Source organism: Vipera berus (genome assembly GCF_964194415.1).
Source record: "Vipera berus genome assembly, chromosome: 2".
Lineage (NCBI taxonomy): Eukaryota > Metazoa > Chordata > Lepidosauria > Squamata > Viperidae > Vipera > Vipera berus.
In genome coordinates, this window is record NC_138203.1 from 106386972 (window position 1) to 106407826 (window position 20855).

At 37.0% G+C, this 20855-nt stretch overlaps 1 protein-coding gene across 3 annotated transcripts in view; it reads right to left on the bottom strand.

Moving 5' to 3' along the window:
* Nucleotides 1–20855, bottom strand: part of WDR3 (WD repeat domain 3) — a 34248-nt gene that overhangs the window by 3933 nt on the left and 9460 nt on the right. For all 3 annotated transcript variants that reach the window (XM_081319851.1, XM_081319853.1, XM_081319852.1), the window contains 17 exons: nt 20633–20734; nt 20206–20303; nt 19928–20029; nt 17972–18202; nt 16289–16382; nt 14137–14238; nt 13243–13328; nt 12141–12276; nt 10709–10765; nt 9784–9884; nt 8858–8969; nt 8171–8305; nt 6936–6986; nt 5581–5646; nt 4953–5045; nt 1865–1912; nt 631–674 (listed from right to left, as the gene is read on the bottom strand). In XM_081319851.1, coding sequence (XP_081175977.1) covers nt 631–674; nt 1865–1912; nt 4953–5045; nt 5581–5646; nt 6936–6986; nt 8171–8305; nt 8858–8969; nt 9784–9884; nt 10709–10765; nt 12141–12276; nt 13243–13328; nt 14137–14238; nt 16289–16382; nt 17972–18202; nt 19928–20029; nt 20206–20303; nt 20633–20734 — 1658 coding nt within the window. The remainder of the gene's footprint in view (nt 1–630; nt 675–1864; nt 1913–4952; nt 5046–5580; nt 5647–6935; nt 6987–8170; nt 8306–8857; nt 8970–9783; nt 9885–10708; nt 10766–12140; nt 12277–13242; nt 13329–14136; nt 14239–16288; nt 16383–17971; nt 18203–19927; nt 20030–20205; nt 20304–20632; nt 20735–20855) is intronic.

A 20855-nucleotide genomic window follows, 5' to 3' on the forward strand; every position in this document is an offset into this window, starting at 1 on the left:
GAGGAATTGCAGTCCAAAAATATATGGAGGACTACAAGTTGCCAATCCAAATTCTAAGGCAATTTCTACCAGTGGAACCATTAATACTCACAGCCATACTTCCATAAAAAAAAAGATGGCAATTTGCATAGAAGTATTTGAATGAATTGGCTCTCTAGAAGTAAATTAGTTGTATTTTATGGTTCATTTAACACTCAGAAATATTATTTAGCTCCTCGTAGTGCATCTGAGAGAGACTGGAGAAGGAGAATTGCAAAATAATAATAATGTTTCTGTCTACATGCTTCCAGCGATATACCTGCATATTACTCTGATCATTAGGACTAAGGAAAATGTATATTCTAAATCTAATTAAGACCCAGAACATATATTGTATCATGGGATTACAAGGATATTATCATATTTGAAGGCTACATATTCAGTAGTGCTCAATACTTTATTAGGGCACATTCTGTTAATGCAGTATATTTGGAAGCTTGACAAAACTACAGATTATGAAATTAGACATGGAATTCATATAAAGTAGATTTAACTTGCTGAGACCCTTCTAGCGTTTACCTCAGCAGCTCCTATTAGACAAGCTATTAAGAAATTCCAGATTTTCTTGGTAAGAGGTTTCTAAGAACATACCTTGATTTCACCTTTTTGAGAACATCCAATACATATGCAGAAGGCTGCAAGGAAAAACAAGAATAATTTCATCATAAGCTACAGTAAGTAATTCAAATTATTAACTTTCAGCAACAAATTTTAGGAGGTATACTATTTTTCTCGGTACCTCACTACACAAACAACTTACTCACTACACAAACAACTATCACAGAGAAGTGACCATCTCACTTCATATTTGTAGGTGCCCCTGGAGCTCAGATATGTGTATTACCATGTGGACCAGTTGTGCAAGGAAAAGTTTAAAAGGCCAATATTAAAAATGTAAGTATCAGAAATCACTGCATACATTAAAAGCAGCAAGCTCTTTTAAAAGTTCTAAATAAATAGGAAAAAGACCTTAACGTTCAAATTTGATGAGACAAAATTCTTTATCTCTTTAATTTATTTCAGCAAACCATCAAGAACTGACCCTTAATAATAATTTATAGATAGTACTCCACCATCTTGAAATTACATTATATTTACCAATTGTGTTGGAGCTTAGTAATTAAATTAGTACATATTGGTAGCAATGTCTGTTTAATTACTTCTTTGGTAAGCTCAAAGGAACAATTACTCTAAACAGAACTGTTACCAATATGCAGCAATTTGTTAAGTATAAAAATTGAAAAACAGATTGTAAAGAAATTGGAAAACAAAAAATTACACAACTCCTTTTGGAAATTAATTTTAATATGACTTTACTGTCTATTCTCCCAGGAACTATGTTAAGATGAATGTAAGTAATCAATTCTATTTTATTATTAGCTGCCAGATTTACTATAGCAAAACAAAATGTAAATGTGAGAAAAGGAAAAGTACCTTGAAAATTCCTTTAGTTAAGTAATATTTATTGGATCTGATTTCTATTCTTACTTGCAGTAAATTACTGAATTATAATTACAAAACAGTATCTATTTAAAAGCTTTTCAGGCAGAAATATGAACACATAAAATTTAATCTCAAGGTTGCAAATATACCTCTGTACAAAAAAAGAGAATATGTTCCATTAAGATTATACTGTTCATGGAAATTTTAGGTTACTGAAATATGAAATTATAGGAACACTAAGTTTGAAAAGGATAAAAAAACAAAAACATGATTTCCAATCCATTATGAATTCTACCAAGACCCTTACGTGACATATATACTTCTATTTATGATATGTTTTTATGCCAAGAAAGTTCCTTCAAATGACTTAAATCAGACTTACCGAAATATTGCCATATGCCTGGAGAATTGGATTTACAGGAACAGGAACCTGGAGAAATAAACTGAGTTACAATAACTAACTTATATGAAAGTTCAAAAGTAATTAGCTAACATATCTTGTTTTGAAAAATTAAATGCATCATTTCACTATCAACTAAAAAAGAAACATTTCTTTCTGGTTATAAAACATGTCTCTGTCTACTCAGTTTCATATTTCATAAAATATACATTTAATCTACCCTAGCCAAATATACACATGACTAAACAGCAAAGAACTTTTCTTGACAGGATCATGGTTCTTCAAATAACTCATTTTACACATGCATGCTCAAATCTGAGCAGTTAACTGAAGCAAATCACAGAACTACAGAGACAGGGAGATAACATACGGTGAATCAAATATGAAGAGCACATGAAGCATTAGTGTCAATACTGGTACAGGTATCAAACAATACTAACCAGTAGCAATATCTTAAGAGAGAAACAATATTGATGAGGTAACTTCCACGAACAGTGACTTGTACTACGTTTATTGGCAATCAAATTATCGTATATTTTAGTCCCCATTTCAAAAGTTAAGCCTTTGCATTAAGAGCCCTGCATAGCTCACTGATGATGAATATTTCTTCTTCTCTGAAGCAAAGAAGATATCTAAGACCATGTTTGTTTCAAGTGAGCTTTTAGTTTTTAGCCAACTTCCCCTAGTAATAGGACAGTCTTCTATCTCCTATCATAAAAATTGGAAGAGACCATTCAGATGTTGAGTCCAACACTCAAAATTAAAGCTTCCTTGACAGATGGCTATCCAGCTTCCTCTTCAACAACAACCTGTGAAAGGTGACTGTCTTTGGGTAGTTGTTTGTAGTATGACCTTGCTCTTGCCCTTTGGAAATTTTTCGTAATACTTATTTGGAATCTGCCTTCCTGTAACTTAAAGCCCATTATTCTCTTTGGAGAGAGAGAAAATAGACATTGACCCTGTTTTACGTAAGATCCTTTCAAATATTTGAAGAGTACTCATAAAATATGTTTTTTTCACCACCCTTGGGAAGGAGGGATCCCAGGGGCAGCCTGGAAGGTGGGTTGATGTGATGTTTGTCCTCCCACTTTCTTGGGTTTTATCTGTTTATTTTTTAATTGTTTTTAGATCGTAATGGGAGTTTTCAACTCTTGTGTTGTATGCCACCTAGTCAGACGTTTGTGAGATGGGCAGCTATATAAATATGCTAAATAAATAAATAGGGCCTCTTCTAAAGTTCCTTTCAACTTGGCCAAGGATGAAAACTGAAGGGAAATAATCTAACCAAACTTACCGTATTTTCTGGCGTATAAGACGACTGGGCGTATAAGACGACCCCCTACATTTCCTGTTAAATTATAGGGTTTGGGCTATACTCGGCGTATAAGACTACCCCTCTTCCAACACACACCAAATAAAAATTAAAAAACATCAGATTTGATTTTAATATGGTAATTTTAATTCAAATGCTTATGACATGCAGGTGCTTAGTAGGAAAACTGTCACTTATAAACATAAGGCTGTCATCAAACATGTAAACATAAAACAGTGCAAGTGGATTAAACTAATAATAATAATAATAATAATAATAATAATAATAATAATAATAATAATAATAAGAAGAAGAAGAAGAAGAAGAAGAAGAAGAAGAAGAAGAAGAAGTAGTAGTAGTAGTAGTTGGAGGGGACCTTGGAGGTCATCTAGTCCAACCCCCTGCTAAGGCAGGAAACCCTATACCATTTCAGACAAATGGCTGTCCAGTCTCTTCTTAAAAACTTCCAGTGTTGGAGCATTCACCAATTCTGGAGGCAGGTTGTTCCACTGGTTAATTGTTCTAACTGTCAGGAAGTTTCTCCTTAGTTCTAGGTTGCTTCTCTCCTTGACTAGTTTCCATCCATTGCTTCTTGTCCTGCTTTCAGGTGCTTTGGAGAATAGCTTGGCTCCCTCTGCTTTGTGGCAGCCCCTGAGATATTGGGTCACTGCTATCATGTCACCCCTCACCCTTCTCTTCGTTAAACTACACATACCCAATTCCAGCAACCGTTCCCTATTTTCCTAATTCACTTTTTCACTTTTCCTAATTCACTCTAAAGCTTTCCCTGCGCAGAGCCTTACGTAAAACCAGCTGCCTGCAATTAGTGCAGGTTCGCATCCCACCAGGCTCAAGGTTGACTCAGCTTTCCATCCTTCCAAGGTAGGTAAAATGAGGACCCAGATTGTTGGGGGCAATAAGCTGACTTTGTAATAATGCTGCTGGGGGGGGGGGGGTGAAAGCCCTAATAAACAGGCATATACACAGAATGAAGGCTATTGCTAAGCACATTGATTTGTGCTTTAAATTGTAAGCCACCCTGAGTCTTCGGAGAAGGGCAGGATATAAATGGGATTTAAAAAAAAAAAAGACCAAATGGGAGATCCGCTCCAGGTTTTCCAGCCAGCCCGCCCAGTTCCTGAGTCAAATGTGTCCTTAGAGCTAAGCCACTGCTCGGGCTGCTGCCTTCCCCACCTGCCTTTTAAGTTGGGATATACAGTACTACAGCTGCTCTTCAACTTTAGAAAGAAAGACGCCCAGACCCCAGCCTATAAAAAATCACAGACTGCAGCTTCTTCTCCAATTGGTCCCACTTTCCCTGCGCAGACTAAATGGGAGATCCGCTCCAGGTTTTCCAGCCAGCCCTGTCCCTAAATTTTCAGCACCCAGCATATAAGACGACCCCTGACTTTTGAGAAGATTTTCATGGGTTAAAAAGTAGTCTTATACGCCGGAAACTACGGTAAATAATAGCAGGTTTTGTTTGGGGATTTTCCTGCATTCCTAGGCAGTTGGGTTTAACTTTTTTTTGGATGGTTCTGTTACATCAAATGGGAATAACCTTTCACTGTAAATGATTAATGCACTTTTATCCACTTTAATACATGGATCTCAAAGATACTAAAATCAGCTGAATATTATGTATAAGACTGATGGTGCAAAGCTTATGTCTCTTTTCAGCCTTGTAAGCATTCTCTCTGATAATAAACAGGTTTGCTTGCACTGCACTGCACAAAACACAAGTAATTCCTTCCTCACCTCTTTTCCAGCAACTCTGCAGATGGCCTTGTGCTCTTCCAGTTTCGTAGTCTCCTCCCTGTAGAGTTCAATGGCTTCCATGATTCGTTCAGCCTAGAGGGGGGAAAAAACCCAAAACACATGGTACTAATTAAATAGAAAAGTCTATTAGAACAAATAATTGCAATCTAGAGTCATTACAATTGCAATGCTGGAAAAAAATCAATTGCATTTTATGTTTTAGGGAAGGGAGTGTCTGTATGCCATACTGTAGTAGTTTCAAATCCTGCCATCACTCTAACAAAAGTCCTGAACGTGTGTCTAAGGAAACATTATTTCTCCCTTGATTGTTCAACTGCTAGGAAAATGAGATAATGTAGAGGTTGTTTTTCAATGATGATTTATTCACTTATAGGTCTGCCTCCCACTGAAACAACACACAGGCAATTAATTTAATGTATTAGAAAGTTTGTGCTTAATTTGGACACCTTTCTGATCAGCAATTGATGTAGATTTTTTAAAGGAGAGATATGAATATTATATTATTATAATATATTATATTATATATTATATTATATGCCATTATATTATTATTATTATTGAAGGAATCTTCCCTTTTAGTAGAAAATTCTAGGAAAAATGAACTTACAGCCTTGATAGTTTCAATGGTCTTCTTCCCAGCTAATCCAGCCTCACCCTGAATCTCCCCAGGAACCTGGCAAGAAACACAAACATTTTACAATTAATATCTGTAAAATAGGGGTACATCTCCTGAAATCTAAATATGTTTACTGAAATTTTAGGTCCATTTTGATTTGAACATCCATGATTCTCTATTTGAATTCTGTATCTTTTGTATATAAATAAGTTCTTTAATAGCCCAGGGCAAATACTTTGATTTTTTATGGACCAGAAAATTAGGATAAACTAGCAGTTCGAAAGCACGTAAAAATGCAAGTAGAAAAACAGGGACCACGATGGTGGGAAGGTAACAGCGTTCCGTGCGCCTTTGGCATCTAGTCATGCCAGCCACATGACCACGGAGACGTCCTCGGACAAGCGCTGGCTCTTCGGCTTTGAAACGGAGATGAGCACCGGCCCCTAGAGTTGGAAATGACTAGCATGCATGTGCGGGGGAAGGAACCTTTACCTTTTACTAAATGATATGAAAAGCATAAGGCTGGCAGTGATTGCAATATTAGTGACCGCTGCTTCCAGCTGAAGTGAAGCAATTTCTGCTTTGTTTCTGAAAGCAGTCTTTGCTTTGTCTTCTGTTTGTGTATTTCCATATGTTTTCTTAGTTATTTTTTTATTTTAACTATTAGCATGCGATGTACAAAACTGAGACAATGCTGTTAAAATTCCAAGGCAAAATCAAGAAACAAATGAGATAATTCCTCACTGTTTTAAGAAAGAATAATGCGCTATTGTAACCAAAAGACTAAATATTACATTGATACAGCAATGGGAATCTTTGATTAGAAAAAAGAAACAGGAAAGTGTGAACTGGAAGTTAATTTGAAAGCTTATGGCTATTACTGTGCTTAATTCTGCTGACCATAATAAAGCTAGATCAACCTGACGGGGGTACTGATTTCATATTAAGATTGTGGGGTTGAAAAAGAATTAAGCTAATATGGGTTAGAATCAAATGCAGGGTAAGCTTTTTAGCAGAGGTTTTTTTGTGTGGGATCTGAAACTATTTTACAAAACAGACGTACTAAGTATATAATTACGACGTCCAACAAAACTAATTACAGAAACATAAAAGTAAAATGAAAAATTAGCATTTGGATTATTCATTTCTGCAAGTTTGACCTAAAATTCAGTTCAAATATGAAGGATAAAGACAATCAGGAAATTCTAGTCAGCTAGTTGATAACAGCAACCAACCAAGCATCCCATGTTCCAGTTTCCATGGATGCTTCAGCTCCATCTTGAGGTCCCCAAGAAAGGCAGCTTGAGAAACAAGAGAAAACAGGTGTCCAAAGAGATGTTGCTTACCACTGGCTGATTTTCCTTAGCGACGCTATCTTCATATTCTATTTCTCTTTGCTGTGAAAGGAAAGTATCTTGTGTGTCAGGATGTCCAATTATATTAAAATTGAAAACAATTCTTCCCGATCCAGAGTATACAAGGAACCCTATTTTTTGCGCATATACCTCATTCCATCCAGCTCTGAAATCTTTATTCTACCCATTTTTTTCCAAACAGTTCAAGAATATTTGCTTCTCTTCTCTCCAATTTTATTATGCTCACAATACCTACCAAGAAAGCTAAACATGAGGGAAGGCCTGCATGAATGCTCATTAGGGAAGGCCTGCACGAATGCTTCAGCAAAGGTGAAATATAAATGAAATACAGCAATGAAATAGCATCTTAATTTACCATAAAGTAACTTAGCAATGGGGTCTTTGGTGCTCTCTGAGTTGGTGGTTTTCTTGCAGATGTTTCAGAACTTTCAGTCTGATGATGTTACCTAGTTTGGTAATGAAACATCTGCAAGAAAACCACCAAGCTCAGAGAGCACCAAGGACCCCACAGTGCAATCCTGAATTATAAATATTCTCTTCTAACTGGGTAGTGTTATAAGATGCCACGACTGAAAGAAATGTTACATGTTTTAATATACATGGCTGAGACCTCTTTCCCATCTCCAGATCACTGCTGGTCCTCAAGACTGCTCTTGAAGGCTAGGGAGATCACCTGAGGAAGGTTTTGAGGGAGAGAGGCAGCGGGGTGGGGAAAGGGAGGTAGGGAACACCCTTTTTCACATTTTACTAATTGAAGCACATAAGTAGAATTTATTTCCTGCAACTTGGAAAGCTGAGCTATCCTATTTTATGAAATAATACACGTTTGGACAAAGCTGCCCCCTTAAATTAAATCTTTTGAATAAACCAAGCTTATTTTACTTGTGAAATACACATTTGCTTTGTTTCATTGACATTTATAATTCTAGTCCCTATATCAGAGAACAAGAGAACCTTTACCTTTAAATATTTTTGAGTGATCAGCCAAAATAAAAATTTACAACTTTCTTCTATTAAACCAATAGCTTGACAGTACAGCCTGTTTAGTGTGCAGCCTCAGCATTGAGCTAATAGATATGTTTGCACGTAGGAGACCACTGTTGAAAAGCCCTAACAACGCAAGTACACATGAATGTATACATTAGAAAACTGGGACTGGAATTCCTCTAAACAGATTCAGAAGAGAAGTTCTGATTACTTCTTACCATTTCCTTCTCCTCCTCCAGAATAAGGGGTTCCCTTGTCCTTTCCCAGAGGCGCAATGATTTATCATGAGAGCAGGAGACAAGGTAATCTCCATTGGGACTGATGGCCAGGGACCACACTTCCTGGTGATGCCCCTATGAATTAGACAGGTGGTTAGTTATAGGGAAGGGAAGAAACCATGGAGAAACTATCATTTTAAAAGTAGGAACAATACTATAAAAAGTAATACATTCATAAGTACCCTGAACATAAGACACACACATCCATCCAATGAGGGCTTAACCTACCAACCCCTGGGATCCTGAACAACCAGATTTTCAACAGCTTCTTGAACATCCTCAGGGTGGGAGCAAGGGGCAGGCGCTGTGACAAATAAGGCATATTTCCTGGGTCCCATTAGATGACATTGCTAATTAATGAGACCCAAAGTGCATCCTCTGTGCAGGACTTTGCTGGATGGGCAGAAACATTTGGAGATAATGTTTCTCCATTATCTCAAGTAGCCAAGCCCTATGCCTTGAAACGTTTTATGGGTGAGGTGATAACTGATACCTGGATTCACACTTGGAACCCAGTGATAGCCAGCACACCACATTCTGGACTAGTTATAATGGTCCGCATGCAAGCATGCACATACACGCAGCAAGTTTCCTGAGAAGTCTATTCCTAAAGATCTTTTATTTTACCTCTAAAGTCTGGATATGCTCAAATTTATCGGCATCCCACTGTTTAATCTTGTGGTCCTTTCCTGCTGTAAAGAAGAGGTGGGTCTTTGGAACAAACTGAAGATACATTACACTAAAAAAGGAAAGAAAGAAAAAATAACTATGAGAAGATATGGAAGATCATTACCATTTCCAAATTCCCATTCACATAGTCACATCAGGGAAAGTATTTTAAAAAGGGAAGAATATACTTAAGATCTGCATATTATAAATGCAAGTATATTTTCCAAAAGATAAAGACTTATGAATTCAGTATATGTTGACTACATTAATACATTTTATCCTATAGCTTTTTTAATTGAAGTTGGTGTTTTGGGGCAAAATTGCCCAATCCTGTTCTTGAAATTTACCATATAAATCAAGATAATTTAATGAGCAAACAGAGGCAAAATATAAAAGAACTCTCCAATCTAATTACTGCAAGTTGAAAAAGCTACATTTTGTACCAAGCTCATGAAATAAATTTTTTGCCCAAAACAAATCTCTCACATGTTTCAAGGAGCCATTATAAGCTCAAAACCCAGTGCACATTTTTACTGTTAAAATTTCTGAAGAAATCCCTCCACTACCATAAAGCACACTGTTTATATCTGAATCTTCCAAAGGAGCTGTAAATCTGTCCAGCTTCACAAACAGAATTGCAAATTGTGAGGAAAGGGTTGTTTTTCAACTCAGGTGGCTTGATGCCAAAAGCTGTTAGTTAAGAAAAAGAAAGAAAGACGACATGTAAGGAGCTCTAATCAGGAAGATTCATTGTCCTGAAAAGTGCCATACGTGCACCACAGGTAGTTCTACAGAGACTACAATATAATGGATTTCTTTCAGGAATGTAAAACTTTTCACCTTTTACGGAGAGATCTCTAATCTCGCAATTCCCATTGACCTACCTGTCATCGTGAGCAAAAAGTGACCTATGACAATCCCCAAAGTCCAAACCCCAGATTTTCACATTCCGGTCAGCAGAGCCTGTTGCAATTAATGCTCCGTCCTTCAGCAGAAGAGAGAAGAAATAACCTTTTCAGAGTTGAAGTATTCCTGCAGTTCAGTCTAGACGTACATGTATGTGTACCTTTTTCTGGAGCAGAACAAAATCCTGCACATAAACTGTGATCAGGCAGCCAAGACAAACCTTGTTTCTGGTACAAGTAGTCCTCACTTCATGACTGATTGCTTAGCAATCACTTGAACTTACAATGGACCTCCTTAGAATTATTTATGGTCTGTCTTTGGAGTTTCAATAGCTGCGCGTGCGCGCACACACACACACACACAGGTCATGTGATTTCATTATGGATGCTTGGCAACCAGCATTTGTGGAAGTTTGCAGCATACTGTGGATTTTCAATGTCTTTTGGCCTGTTTCCAGCTTTTACTTCTGGTTTCTGGCAAAAAAAACCACCAACTCCAAATGGGGAATATGGACTTATTTAACGATCATGGAGCTCACTTAAGAAGCTGCTACAAAAAGGTTGTAAAATCGGCCACGTCATTTAGTGACCCACTTAACGACCACCACAACTTACAACTGTATCTTCAGGTTCAACTATGGTTCTAAGTCAAGGACATTGATAGATACTACTACTACTACCTGCCTAGTGTTGATAGGCAATACTATTTCATAACAGACCAAGAATCAGTCAAGTTCATTCAAACTTTTGGCTTTACATTATTATATCAGCCCTCAACATCAATAAACATGCTACATAAACAAACCCAACATGTTAAGTAAATACCCACAGAGACACTCATACACACATGCAACCTCCAGCATAAAGCCACCCCAAAATCTCCAAAGCATGGTAGTATACTTACAGAAGAGATATCCATGCACAGCACCGGCAATTTATGGCCATAGAGAGAAAGGAAAAACTGGAAACCAAGAAGACATCAGTCACACATCTTAAAAAGTAGTGTGTTAGTAAACACCTAGATCTTTCCAGCTTTCACTGATACGTTAAGTCCTGCTTTTGTTTGGGGTTAATCAACTATCCAACCCAGAAACCCTTGTGGCACTACAGGATTTAGCCTGCTCTGTTAGGGAAAAGACGAAGACGCCTGCTTCTGTGACAAATTCAGCACGAGCAACTTTAACACCAATTTCCCATGTTTCATGCTAGGCTCTCCCGTTGTAGGGCTCACAGTAAAGTTAGGGATTACACTTTGTATTGGGGAAAGTGGGGAAAAACTTGATGTTTCAAAAGAGGGACTTCAGTTTTTTTTCCCCCTTACACTAATGAGGAATCAAAGCAGTTATCCACTATTTTCAGTAAGTCTCCTTAAAACATTTAATCAGATTGTTGGCCAAAGATTATTTTTGAAACTTCTCCATAAGAGGCTGAGAAAAATTATCTAATTTCCTCCCACAAAAGAGGAATAACACTAGCTAATATCCCTGCAGTAGCATCTTAACAGTATCAGAAAATAACCAAATCTGTGCTCTCGAGGATTTTGTCCTTTCTTTCCACTCAATTGCCTTAGTCTCTGTTACTTAGAGCATTGTCAGAAGTATCATCTATCTTTATTAAGGCACAATTATAGAGTGCTAATTATGCACTCTCAGAAAATTACATTATTTTTCAACTGCAGCAACACTTATAGCCAGCACACCTGGCTATAAAGACAGGAGTTCAGCCAGTCTCTGCTCAATTGCTGTGATCTTGGTAGCAGACCACTCTGCCTCTGATGACGCCAGACACAGTTGTCATCAGGAAACCTGTTCTCCAGACCCGGGTCACTAAACCAATGCCACCCAACAGATACTGGCTATGAAAGTACACATCACATCTGCTTAGCTGTATCCATAAACACTGCACGATCTTTGTTACTTGCCCCCCCTTCCCTCCCCATTTTCAAGGATGTTTTTGACTTCCTGAGCCATACACTTGAAATACTCCACAAAGTAACAGACAGGAAAATTTGGTTTGATTTTTTTTAGTTTAAGGAAAATAAGTAAAGAAGTAATTAAAATCAGAAGGAAATAGAACACTGAAGAAAAACAATAACCCAAAAAAAATTATAAAGAGAATTATTTCTGGCAAAATGATTGAAAGAACAAGTAAGCAATCAGAGGGAAATAGGATCAAGATTTGGCCTTCACTTCTTTATTTTCATTGGTCACAGGAGAGAATTAACTCACTATATGGCTGGCTCCTTCATATCAAACTAGGAATTGTACATTTTTTTAATGCCTAAAATGAATCTCCATCAGTTCCCTTAATTTTATATCCGAACTAATATTGGTTACCTTGAGCGTATCAGTATAGAATATTTTTACAGTACAGTCCAATAAGGCAGCGGCCAGAAATTTCTGATTGGGGCTATACCGAACACAGAGAACATCTTCATCCAGCTGCAAAATGCGTGTCTGCTTCACAGAGAGCCTAGGATGGGATGAGCACAACATATGGATTCTTACTGCATAGTCAGATTCAGAAATCAAGGGGGAGAAACTGGTTCTTCTCTTTGCCTGCATGAAGGAGCAGGCCTTAATGGGCACCAGTGACATCAGCTAAGCATCCTGCATTGATTTTATCTAGCCCCCACCCCCTCTCCCCCAGGTCAGCTGCAAAAGTGGACTTAATCCCACCCTTTCCTAAAGGACCTGTTTCACAATTGGTCTCCACAGTTTACAAAAATACTTCCTGGAATAATAAAAAAAGAATCTGCACAACAGACAATTTAATTTAAAATTGCTTCTTTCTACTTCCCACTTTCCTGTGCCACAGCTCACTTTTACAATAAAAAGAGGCAGATAAAATGGCTCTACAACAAGGCCTAAGAATGAATAGGACAGAATAGTTCTATAGACAACGAAAGGCCTGTTTTTGATAAGCAGTTTATATAACCCCCCCAATGATTAAATTCATTCTCCATTTATCTTGAAAAGCTTCTTTAACTCAGCGCATCTAGTAAAGAAATTAGTTTAGAGAACAAATGTAGTTCTAACAGATTGTAACCAGATAACTTGATAGGAACTAAATGTTTAAGCAAAGAACACTTTTTGTCATTTTAAATATTTTTTTAAACTCTGCTTAAATAAAAATGTCATGGTTTTTAAAGTCTTCAAATATATACCTCTTACCAATAAAGATATTAATTTGGTGCAAGAAGTATAAGAAGAAAGATTAATGTAAAAGATAGTCTCAGTATTTATTTCTACAAGACAACAGATATTATGTCTTAGAAATGGTTTATAGCCCAAAAGATATACAATATTATTTCTATCCAATGTTTTTAAAAAGGACAAGCACTCAACATCATGCTAGCAAGCTCTATGCATCAACAATACTATGAGAACAAAATTTAGAGCTCAAATATTATTAATTTCTAAAAAAAAACACCCTCACCTCTTTTGGATACTGTTCCTGTCTTTCACCAGCTGAAATTCCCAGAACTTGACTGATTTATCTGCACCTCCAGTTATAAAACCACGCTGAAGGAGAAAATAATTTAACTTAAAACTAAGCACGGTAACTTTTGCTATATATAAAAGATGACACAGCAGAAACTTCAATATTGCTTTATTCACTCTTCAAGAGCATTTTATATCCAGAAAAGCTAGTGAGTTGATCTGAAAACACTACCATTTGCAGACCATTATCGATTTACTTTTGTTTTTACTGCATTTTCTCCAACCATTTATGATTATTTACTACTCCCCCTTGACTAATCGCATTGAAGATTATTTAGAAGAGAAGCAGCATTACAAGATTTTTGGATCCCAGCCAGTTTGTTTTCCTGGACTGGAAAATCAATCGGTAGCTTATTTCCATAATAATATAGGTTTGCAACAAAAGCCAAAATCCTCACCAATCCAAATTCTAAATTGGACTCTCTACCTACTGATGATTAACATCCCTTTTGCCTTATCAACTGCTATTACTATTTCACACTGTTAATGCAAAAAACTAATCAATCTGACATTACACCTGAAAAGTCATCATAACTTATTTTTAAGTAATTACTATCATTATGGACAAGATCTGCAAAGCATTGCAGAAAGCAAACGAGAACCAGGAAGTATCAGAAGCATTCCAGGAGCTACCAACTGGCATAGAGAAATGTAGCTCTCCACGGAATGCCGGAAGATAATAACAATCTTTACAGTAGATAAGAGAAGCCAACTACTATGCCAATCATTTCCATCCCCCCAAAACTCTACCTATTACAAGCTATGTCATCTTGAACACAACTCTATCGAGACATACAAATAATAAGGAACAAATTTAAATTTGACCTACTTGATCTGAAGAAAGAGATATGGACCACAGAGCCCCCTCATGAGCATCAACAGTTTCCAATAAACATCCAGAAGCCAGATCAAAGAGCTGCAGCTTTCCAATCTAATAAAAATTATGAATTATCATTTGTACACAAATTTATACCAGCTATCGATACCAGCAATTTTTCAAAGATTATATCAGAAGAAAGTGCCAATGAAAGGAACAGACAAACAAAAAATATTACAGGGAATCAAAACTATGTTACTATAACCCCAGCTGGTGATGGAAGAGAATAAAACAAGGAAGGTTTCTCCATATTTTTTGCTCAAACACATTTAATTCAAAATTAGAGATGTGAAGAACTTGGGAGTTTTCTGACAAAAACCTTTTTTTTAAAAAAATTCATTATTACGGTTCATTAGTTAGCCAGATGTTTAGACTGGATTTGGCATTTTTAATCATCTATCACATCTTTTCCAAGGATGTGGGATAGGCAGATGTTATTGTCTGATGGTGTTAAAGGCATTGTCATAGGATGTATACTGTTCCAAGTAAAGCTGCTATTTGCAATTGACTGGTGATTTTGTCAATGTCAATTTTGTCAATGATGGGGTTTAAATAGTGTTTCAAAGTACCTATTGCTATCTTTGCTTTCTTTTGCCATAGTCGTTCTACTTCTATTTGCAGGTCTTTGTATTTAGTGATTTTCTCCCAATTCTTTTCTTTCTATACTGCTGTCTCCAGATTAACATCCACTATTCAGACTTTTTCATCTTTCTTATCAACAATTTTTAGATCTGGTGTCTTATGAAGCAACTGCTTGTCTGTTAGAATTCTAAAATCCCAGAGCACGTTAGCGCCTACATTTTCTATTACTTTGTCTATTTTGTAGTAGCTTGCAAGCAAATGGCATTCCTTGCATATTCCAATACACCATTGTTGCTACTTTGTCACACTGTTCTTTGTAGTCAGTCTATGCAATCTTCTTGCAGTAACTAATTAGGTGGTCCGTTGTTTCTGCAGCTTCTTTGCAGAGGCAGCACTTATTAATGACATTTGCTTTTTGAGCTGGGAGGAAAGATTGATTGTGTTGTTAAATCGATACACTTCTTCCTCTCTGATGACAGAATCAGGAGAAGAGAGAGAATTTTATTAAATATACTTGCCTCTTTTTTGGAACTATTTAGCGTTTAAAAATTTCTATGGCTGCTGATTGCCTAAAGACAGCTCATTTCAGGCACTGGGTAAAAAGCCCTTTTCAAGGAGATGCTGAAGAAAAATGATAACAGAACTACAGAGTGCATAGGATCTGTGTTCCACTGGCAGAAAGCATTAAGTATAGGTTTTGGAAAAGGTGAGTCCCATTACCACAAGGAGGAAATCAAAGGAGATGTGACAGGAACTTCTTGCTATCCCAAAGTGAATTTTCCAAAATAGTTCCCTCCTGGAAGGGGATCTAAAGGCACTCTGCTTTAGACTTCTACACTGATAGTTTCAGACTTGTGGAGAATCAGGGCCACATGAAGTGAGTTCTACCATTAGAACAGCTGGGATAGCCAAGATGGTCAAGTGCTCTGGTCCCTGGTATATCATCAAAAGGGACATTTGGAGAACCAGCAGTTTGCATAGAGCTAGGAATGTAAGCTCCTTTGTACTGCTGAAGCAGAGGCAGATGGACAAGTGATACCACTGATGGGAGACCTAAGGGGAAAGATGAAGTATTTCTTGTTCCTAATTACGTGGGTGGATTACTTAGAATGTTTGAGGCAACTTCTGCCACCATAATCTAAGCCAGAGTAAACAAGAAAGAAGAATGGAGATAGATAAGTTTCAAAGGAAACTACAAGTTTTTTTTTTAAAAAAAAGGAGAACTAAAGAGGACTATGAATTAGTTTGAAAAGAATAATTAATCAATAGGATGGAGAACCAAACAAGCTTTGCCTGTCCCTATCAAGAACAACTGAGATGAGTTAAAACAATGCCTGATCGGGACAACTGTAAACCATACATAAAGGAAACTTGAAGGAAATAGATGGGACTTCCGTAGCAGTAGCAAAACTTCTGCAAGTAAGTGTAATGGCTCTGTATTGGCTAAATATGATTTTTTGTATTAAAAAATATGACATTATTAGCAAGATCTCCTAATGCTTCAGAAAGGATGAGCAATCACCTTTGTCCCTATAATGACCTGCCGGTCTCCTGGAACAAAAAGGGAGCAAAGTGCATAATCACACTCCATGGTCCGGATACACTGCAAGGTAGACCTGGGAAAAGAAACCACACATAAAATTATATCCATTTTACACACAGGAAATAAATTTACTGGAGGTACTTTTGGAAAAGAAAATTTCTTACAAATGGCAAGAAAAGCTATCACTGCAAGATATTTAAGCCCAGGTTTCTCTTCAAAGTATACCGTTTCATAAAAACTAGACAAAACAAACGTAGCTATGATATACTTCCAGTATGGAAATGGCACAACACACAACTGGAAAAAACAATAATTATAGGCATACACGATGCACACACTGCAATAGTAATGAATCAATCTGGGATGTACTATAATTACTTTAGAATTTTAGGACAGCTTCAAGATCATCCATGTGCCAAGAGCGTTATCTTCACAATTAAAGAACTGGGGCTTTCATAGAATTTCTAGAGCCTAGAAATTTGTTTTGGGTGTAAAACTAAATTGAGCTCATAGACCTTTCAAACGAAAATCACACCAGCTATCTGAGGCTGACTTCATTTTACCAGCTTCATTTGATGGCAGAATCACAACACTGATGTTTGCGGAGAAACAACTATATTAGGATTAGCAGCCACTGAAAATCTTGTTCTTTCCAAAACTGTCATCAGATACTGATCTACTTCTGCTTTCCTCAGCTTTAGAATTACCTCCAAAATTCAGTAGAATAGGCAACATAAATTACATGAGTGCTTTGAGACAATTTTTGATCGTTCAGGAAGTATTCCAGTGAAGTGTCTCTGAGATGGTGATGATTACAATAGTTTCAATCTTCCACGGTGAACAATCAAGATGCCTCACAATGTATCTTAATAATTTTCAAGGGCCCTCCAGAAATTGAATTTCAGAGTCACAAAATCTCAGATTCAGAAGGAACATGCAAATTAGGATGAGCAGCCACTAAAAATCATATCCCAGGATCTGAATAATCTCATTTTAAAATTGTCCAGTCCGGCAATCATATCTTGAGCGTACAACCCAATTTGACTACACATTGTACAAAGCACTGCAGTGACCCAGAAATTTTGCATCAACTCACTGTAGGAAAGATCCAACAACACAAAGACTTCTAACTCCATTGATGAATTCTCTGTAAATCTGACTCTCCTGGTTTAAAAGTACACTATTTGGTATATAATCTGCCTTGCTGTCTACAACGAGTTACCATAATTCACCCTCACTGATTAACTCAGTCTAGTGTACAGGAGAGAAGTAACATAAACAAATTTTGAATTCCGTCATTAGGGACTTATGACTTTCTCTCCCCATCATTCTTTCTTCGCATCATTTCCTGAAAGAGTGTTTATCTGCCTTTCCCCCAAGCCTGCAACTTATAGCAAATGAAAGAGTTCAAAATAAAACTCAAAATAGTAATCCTTAGAAAGCTAATGTGAAATTAGCTTAGCAGTCTATACAACTGTCCTGGGCTCCACTTGTAGCTGCTTTATAAATAAGAAAGATGCCAAGAGATCAATGAAAGAAATTTTATGCATTTTCCTAGATTCCATATTAAGAGTCCACATTCACACTTGGAGATGTTTAACAATCCATGTAAACAGGCATTGCAACTCATGTTTTCTTTCACCGTTTATAAAGGATTCATACCTGTTCCATATCTTAACTGATTCTGCAGCAGCAGAGAGAATGGCAATGTTATCGGAGCTAAATGACACTGTTCTAACATCAGTACGGTGACCTCCAATGTTTATCTTTGATGTCTGCACAACTTGGGGAGATTGCTCTGATGGCTTCAGGTTGTAGCATTCAATTATGTTGTTCTGGAGCATTAAGGTGGCTTTCAATTCTCCTTTTGGACTGAGCATCAAGTCAAAAGATCTGTTTCAATAAAATACTATTGTTTAAAAAAGCAGTAATTGTCATGTTAGATGAATTAAGAGCAATAATATGTAAAAGAAGTCAACAAAGATAAATATAAACTTCATTTGCAATCCAAGCTTCAATAATACATGAAATGAGAATTAGCAGACATACGTGCCAAAATCAACAGTCATATTGTTAATATCCAATGGATAATGATTATGACAAGGAAGCACCAGATATTTATTTCTGTTTTATAAATGATACTAAGGCTTACACAAATGTGTAGATCCGCCAAAATTGAGAACAGCTTTTAAAAACACAGACATATAAGGCTACATAATTTACCTGTTGAAATACTTTATGACTGAACAAAGGAACATTCAAATATTGGGGACAATATTTGAGAAAACCTTGACCCAAAGAAGAACAAATTATTCAACAGTAGTGGAAGTACTAATGATGAATAATAACAATGACTGCTTAGTGAAAACAATATAATGAAGCTCAAGTTAAATATTTTGCAAGTGTAAGAACCATGGAAAAAAACTCTTGATCTTTGGAAAAATTGGCCACTAGAAGAAAAGATGGCTGAGGTGTATGTTAAACTGTGGGGTTTTAATGTTGTGTGCCATCCGGAGTCACTGTGAGTTGAAATATAAAGGAATAATTCATAGAAATATAGAAATGTAAGTCTGTTTAATAAATAAATGTATCACTAGTTACATGAGCAAAAGTATACAAGACTTCAAAGAAGCCATTACTGAAAATAATCACAGGAAAAATGACATCCATCCTGTCACGAAGAGAGGGAATAACAACAGAATGTTGTAGCCTTTGTTTCCAACAAAGTTCAGTCTCTACCTACAGTCCACTATAGCTTTCTCCCAGTCTGTTTTCCCTATGGTTAACCAACGTCTCTGCTTTTGACTTTCATCATATATCTCCAGCATTTAGCAGCCAAAATAGTATTTAATTACACGGCCCAATCCTTTGTGCATTGTTATTTTTGAGAATGTCTCTGTTAAGCTACATCAAATCCCACTTCACCAGAAATAGTTTAGCAGAGGAGAAAGAATAGGAGTGTAGTTGACTATGTTCATTTTGTATTACACAAAAGCTTTCCTTCTCTTGTTCTCTCTTTACTGTAAAAAATATTTAATTACATTTTTTTAACTTGGGTCCTAGGTTTGGGCTTATATTACAAGAGAAGCAGAGACTATCCAACCCCGATAATATACAGCAGGGGTGTCAAACTCAATTTCATTGAGGGCCGCATCAGCATTGCGGTTGCCCTCAGGGGGCCGGGTGGGTATGGCCAGGGTGGGCGTGGCCCACTGGGTGGGCATGGCTAGAGTGTGTATGGCCTACTGGGTGGGCGTGGCCAGCTCTACATCGTTCGCATCAAGGGTGCCTATGGGGGCCTGGGCAGGAGTGGGACAGAGCTGAGGGTCTCTGGGCCAGGGCCAAGGCAGTGGGGGCCGTTCCCTCACTGTTTCCAGGATGGCTTCGCGGGCCAAATCTGGCCCCTGGGCCTTGTTTGACATATCTGATATAGTGACCCATGAATCAATTTGTTGTGCTATCATGAAAAGGGACAATATTAGAAGCAATCTGTAACTTTTTGTTTAGTTTTAGGACACTTTAAAAAGTTGAGCTATTGTACAATATTACTGCTTTTTTAGTACTTGATTGCTCTTTAAACAAACAATATATTTATCATCCTTAGTACTTGAAACCCACTTGATTTTCGCAGAAGCTTTGATGTTAATGAGACGTTGAATCTTTTCCTGTAGACCGCACTCTACACTGATATCAAGTTCTTCCTCTTCATTTGACTTTTGCCTAGAACAAACACAACCTTTGCATGAATCAGAAATATTAACATAAATAGGTTGTATCTTGAATCATTAATTTGATCATTTTAAGGATAACTGTTCTGAAATAATATGTAATGTAGTTCTTGTATGTATCAGAAAAATATTAAAAAATGACATGCATAGCTAGTGTATTGCATTCACCTGGCTTTTTTCCTTGCTTTCCTCATTTTCTTCTCTAACTTCTTCTGAACTTCTTCCTTGCTGAGGATATAGAATATTTCCAGGACAGAGTCTGTTCCCTTGAAGAAAGAAAAAACCCAAAATAAATTAGAAACTTGCTGACCCGGAAATCTCTTTCATTCCGCCGGGGCCTGAAGACCTGGCTCTTCGAGCTCTCTGGCCCAGGCTGAGGATTAATTTATTTTAATTGGGGTTTTATTTGTACAGGGATAAATTTAATCTTTTTTAAACTTGGTTTTTAACTTTTGTATTTTTGGTTTTTAATTACCCTGTAAACCGCCCTGAGTCCTCCGGGAAAGGGCGGTATATAAATGTAATAATAATAATAATAATAGGGCCAGAGGTCTGGCAGTACACTCCCATATGGTCCAAAAGCTACCCAACTCACATGGCAAGCAAGGATTCTCCCTGTTCTATCAGTAGCAAGACCAACAACACGATTCCTTCCTTCCCTCATGATGGAACCAGCTTTCTCACACCTTATTGTGTCCTAAAAAAAAATCAATTAAAAGAGGACTAAACCATTATAGTCTGAAAATTTCAAGGAAGTCAATAAAATGCATGCAACCCAGAGGACTGAATAGCAATTATTTATTACTATCCAAGCAACT